Raw genomic sequence first — 5,293 nt, 5'->3', positions numbered from 1 at the left:
CCTGGGGCTGCTGCAGCAGGGGCTGCAGTGAATGTGAAGAAGCAGAGCAGTGGGGTGAGCGGGGAGAAATGGGGTCAGTGGGGCTGCCACCCACCCCGAGTGCCACAAAGACCCCAGTGCCTCCCCTGCTGCAGCCCTGGGAGCGGGAGCGGCACACGCCACCTGCTTGCAGCCACTGGGTTGTGCTGTGCCCCTCTCCCCACCCCTTCCCTAGCTCCAGTCTCACTCCTTCCCTCCCTCCCTCCCTCACCGCTGTGGGAACACATCCCTATCTGTTTCATTGTAAACTGGGTTTGCTTTACGCAAATTCAATTTATGCGCCGTTCCCTGGGAACACATCTACCGCATAGATCAAGGGAAACCTGTAAATCTAAATAGTCCAGTGGTGCTCAACCTTTTAGACCCACAGGCCAGATACTTTAACAGTTTCATAGTTGGTAGGGTCGGAAGGGACCTGAGGAGATCATCTAGTCTGACCCCCTGCTGTGGCAGGAAAGAGTACTGGGGTCAAACGACCCTGGCCAGATGTTCATCCAGCCTTTGTTTAAAGACCCCCAGGGTAGGAGCTAGCACCACTTCTTTTGGAAGTTGGTTCCAGGTCCTAGCCACCCTGACTGTGAAATAGTGCCTCCTAATGTCTAGCCTGAAACTACCCTCCTCTAGCTTGTGTCCGTTGTTTCTTGTAACTCCTGGGATTGCTCGGGGGAACAGGGACTCTCCCAATGCCTGCTGGTCCCCCTTGACTAGTTTGCAGACTGCCACGAGATCCCCTCTCAGCCTTCTCTTTTGGAGGCTAAACAGGTTCAGGTCCCTCAGCCTCTCCTCGTAGGGCCTGCCCTGCTGACCCCGATCATGCGGGTGGCCATCCTTTGGACCCTCTCCATATTGGCCACATCCCTCCTGAAGTGCGGTGCCCAGGATGAGCGGGACAGGAATGGTCCACAGGCCAGATCAAGTCCCTAGGGCCCAGTACTTCCCCTTTTCTGTCCCGAATGCTGGGAGTGGGCCCTGGGGCCCAACACCACCCCTCCCAACCTCTCATACCATGAAAGGTACCTGAGGAGATCATCTAGTCGGACCCCCTGCTGTGGCAGGAAAGAGTACTGGGGTCAAACGACCCTGGCCAGATGTTCATCCAGCCTTTGTTTAAAGACCCCCAGGGTAGGAGCTAGCACCACTTCTTTTGGAAGTTGGTTCCAGGTCCTAGCCACCCTGACTGTGAAATAGTGCCTCCTAATGTCTAGCCTGAAACTACCCTCCTCTAGCTTGTGTCCGTTGTTTCTTGTAACTCCTGGGATTGCTCGGGGGAACAGGGACTCTCCCAATGCCTGCTGGTCCCCCTTGACTAGTTTGCAGACTGCCACGAGATCCCCTCTCAGCCTTCTCTTTTGGAGGCTAAACAGGTTCAGGTCCCTCAGCCTCTCCTCGTAGGGCCTGCCCTGCTGACCCCGATCATGCGGGTGGCCATCCTTTGGACCCTCTCCATATTGGCCACATCCCTCCTGAAGTGCGGTGCCCAGGATGAGCGGGACAGGAATGGTCCACAGGCCAGATCAAGTCCCTAGGGCCCAGTACTTCCCCTTTTCTGTCCCGAATGCTGGGAGTGGGCCCTGGGGCCCAACACCACCCCTCCCAACCTCTCATACCATGACTGGTGCCTAGGGGACCCGACACCACCTCCTCCTACCCCAGCATGCCAGGATTGGCTCCTGGGGGGCAAAGCACTGCCCCCCATTCTAAGACTGGGTTCCCCGAGGCGTGGTGCTGCCCATTCCCTTCAAGACTGGTCCCTAGGGACCTGAGGCCATGTCCTCCTGGACCCCCACACTGGAATTAGGCCCTGGTGGTCAGCGCTGCCTCCTTCCATACCCTGTGTGTCGGGATTAGGACCAATGGCCCAGTGCTGCCCCTGTGTGCTGGGAGCAGGTGCCTGATACAGTGTGCAGGGCCTGGAGCTCCCTGTGACTCCAGAAAATTTCTGGACACAGTGGGAACACTGCAGGTCAGGTAACATGAGGCTGTGGGCCAGATTTGGTTTGGGAGCTGGGGGTTGAGCACCTCTGAAAAATATTCAGAAAGTACAGCTGAACGTAAGAGGCAGGGGGGTAAACAAGTTCTGAGAGATCAAGTAAGTGCAATCTGTAATAGGAACATTATGGTAGGAAAATGGGAAAAGGGGAAGGGGAAAAAGCAGACAAACACAGAAGAAACATGGGTGAAAACTGACTGGATCAATTTTTACTAAAAGATGAAGTTACTAATGGAATTTGACAAGTTATAAAAACTGAATATATATTTTTGAATATATGGAAAGTATATATTTTCATTGCTACCTAATTGTATAGTTAAGTTGCTAATGGTAAACTTTTCAGCAATCACTGTTCAAGAACTGCTTGAAGTGCAGATTTATATTTTTGCACTTCAAAGTTCTTAAAGATGTAATTTGTAGAGAGCTGAATGAGATTTCCTTGACAAATGGTGATGTATTTTTTTGAAAAGGCTATTTTTAGTTTTATATAAAAGGATCAACTTCTCTCTCCTTACAATTGCTAGGACAAGCCTTATGCCTGAAAAGTCACTGTTTCTGAAAGCAAGCATGCTACTAAATCTTATGATCACAAAATGAGCTATCCCTTTGACTTTAAAGGGATAATCACATAATTATGATTACCATCTTTCTCTCTCCCTTCTGCCTCTTCAGTTCCAGCATGCTTTTTAGTTGACACTTCACTATACACTGAAGTTAGAACATAGTGTTTCATGCTATGTGAAAGCTGATGTTCTCATAATTTCAGATGATATAAACAACTCAAATGGTCTGAAATATCAGTAGCAAATACTGGCAGAGAATTAAAAAAAAAAGGAGTGAAGGATAAAGGCAGATGGGTTTGAGGATCAAATATGGTGTCCCTTGTGGGACTTTGATGGCTCTGCAGATTCAGAGCTTCTCAACCACAGATTACTATTTCAATTCATGTAAAAGTCATAGTTACTAAAAGTTTTTACAATGAAGTTTGTTTAGTGTTTTGTGCAAAATGTGATAGTTTAAATAAGGGGTGGCCAACCTGCAGCAAAAGTGCCACAAGTGGCACAGCAGATCAGGAAAGGGAACAGGCAGCACGGCAGCAGACAGGATGGGAAGCGGAAAGGCAAAAAAGGAGATCGGGGAGGCAGCACAGGGCAGAAAGCAAAGTAAAGATATTAGGCAGGAAGCATAAAATAGGGAGCAGAAGCTGCAGATTGGGAAGAGAAAGGGAATCAAAGTGGCACACAGAAAGGGTGCACAACTAATTTGTGGCATGCCAGCCAAAAAGGTTGGCCCTCCACTGGTTTAAATCATGGAGGTTTCTACTGAGTGGGTGGATAATATACCCATAAACCATTACTATAAAGCAGGGGTGGGCAATTATTTTGGCTGGGAGACCCTTTCAGGAATTTGGGTGAGCTGTTGCGGACCAGAGGGGGGGAGGGAGAGAGGGGGGCAACACATACTATCTGGCTTGGGCCCATCTGCTCTGCACCTGCTGCCAGGGCACTGAATGGAGCAGAGTCTCTGTGGAGACCAAATGGGACTCCTGCAGGCAGGGTGTGCTCTGCTACGCAGATGGCATGGGGCTGCAGGTGGGCAGGGAGCAGCATACGGAAGTGGAATGGGCTGGTGGGGACTGGGGACAGGATCATGGGGTGGCGACAGCACAGGGCTGGGGCAGAGCCATGATCCGCTCACAATCCCAGCCCTGGCCTGTGCCTGCCTATCCCGCTCCTGCACACCACTCCCTGCCTGCCTGCGGCCCCAACCCACCTGCCAGGCTGAGCTCACCCTGCTGAGGGGGTTCTAGCTGGTCTCCATGGAGACCCCACCCACCTGCTCCATCCGGCACCCCTGGCAGTGGGTGTGGGGAGGATGGTCTGTGGTGCTTGGGCAGCGGGGCCAGGTCCAGAGGCAGTGGAGACACTTCCAGTGGCACTCAGGAGCCACTGCCAGGGCTACAGGGAAGCCGAGTCTGGCTGCTGCACTGCCCCGCACTCGGGGGTGGTGGGAGCAGCTGCACACACCATGGCCCAGGCTTCCCCCAACATCTGGGCCAGATGGGGCCAAGGAACATGACACAGGTCAGAGGAAAAACCCTTGGCAGGCCGGATCCAGCCTGTGGACTCTATTTTGCTCACCCTTGCTATAAAGGATTATCTAACAGAAGCCTCAGGAGAGAGACCAAGTTAAGGTGCACTGGGGATATAACAAGGGAAATTTTTACAGCCAGTCACATATTGTCCCCATTCTTTTTACAGAGGGAATTTCATTTTCCAAAACTGCCAATCTGAGACCTTTTGTGAACACTGAATTGTGTGCAGCAGTAGAGCCCAACCTTTTGGCCCCGCAGGCGATATGAGTGGGGTGGGGTCAGTCCATGGGCCAGATCTGGTCTGTGGGCCTGAACCAGTGTGCGTGGGACCCCGGCCCCATACACATCACATCAGGTCTGCTGCCACTGTCCTGGCCCCACACGTGCAGGCTTAGTCCTGCTGTTCCAGCCCTGGTTCTGTATATTCTAGTGGGATCCTGCATCTGGTCCACATGGTTTGAAAATTTGGCAGTGGGGGAGCAGTGGCACTGTTAATTGTCACCAACACCCTGCTGCCAAATTTCCAGACCCTTAGGGAGTCCTACAGCTGGATCGCATGACTTCTTGGGCTGGATATCTGGCCTGCATGCCAAGAGCCATCCTGGCTTCAAGAAATGTATGGTTTTAAGTAAAAAATGAAAAGGAACACTTCCTGGGGCTGTAACAAAGCCACTGGATTCAATGAAGGATTTCCACTCACTTCAGTAGGCAGTGGATGAGGCCCCGCATATTAAAAAAGTTTGCTATAGTAGAAAACATATATTTCTCATCGAGATGGTTCAAACGATATCTGCTATCAAAAAGATCACAGGTCTCCCACAGTTAGTATGTCCTGTCACTCAGATCACTAGAATTTCACAGTACATTTGAAAGCCTTTAGCTTTTCAACAAATGTCTTACTAGAAGCTATTAAAATAATTAATAAAGGAGATAAAAATAAGTGGCAAGAAGGAATTGTAAAAAGATACAGGTGCACAATAGAATCTTAGATATCGCTTAGAATTATTCATGCTTACCTGATTTGCTTGCAAAGATTTCTTTGGGATCCTGTGAAAACCAAGGAAAAAAGTCAGGTAACGTACTCTGCAAAAAGATGTTCATAAAAGCCCATTAAACAATATTCTTACCTTCATTATAGGTCTGGCCTTTTTCTCAAATAAGCCAGAGGG

At 50.3% G+C, this 5,293-nt stretch overlaps 1 protein-coding gene across 1 annotated transcript in view; it reads right to left on the bottom strand.

The window, feature by feature from the left end:
- MRPS9 (mitochondrial ribosomal protein S9) overlaps positions 1 to 5,293 on the bottom strand; it is a 45,754-nt gene that overhangs the window by 28,151 nt on the left and 12,310 nt on the right. Inside the window, exons 3-4 of the mRNA XM_025210507.1 lie at positions 5,252 to 5,293; positions 5,141 to 5,171 (exon numbers count right to left, since the gene is read on the bottom strand). The exon at positions 5,252 to 5,293 is cut by the window's right edge and continues 54 nt beyond it. Coding sequence (XP_025066292.1) covers positions 5,141 to 5,171; positions 5,252 to 5,293 — 73 coding nt within the window. The remainder of the gene's footprint in view (positions 1 to 5,140; positions 5,172 to 5,251) is intronic.

The sequence above is a fragment of the Alligator sinensis genome, unplaced genomic scaffold (assembly GCF_000455745.1).
Source record: "Alligator sinensis unplaced genomic scaffold, ASM45574v1 scaffold335_1, whole genome shotgun sequence".
NCBI lineage: Eukaryota > Metazoa > Chordata > Crocodylia > Alligatoridae > Alligator > Alligator sinensis.
This window is presented reverse-complemented; position numbering and strand designations above follow the sequence as displayed.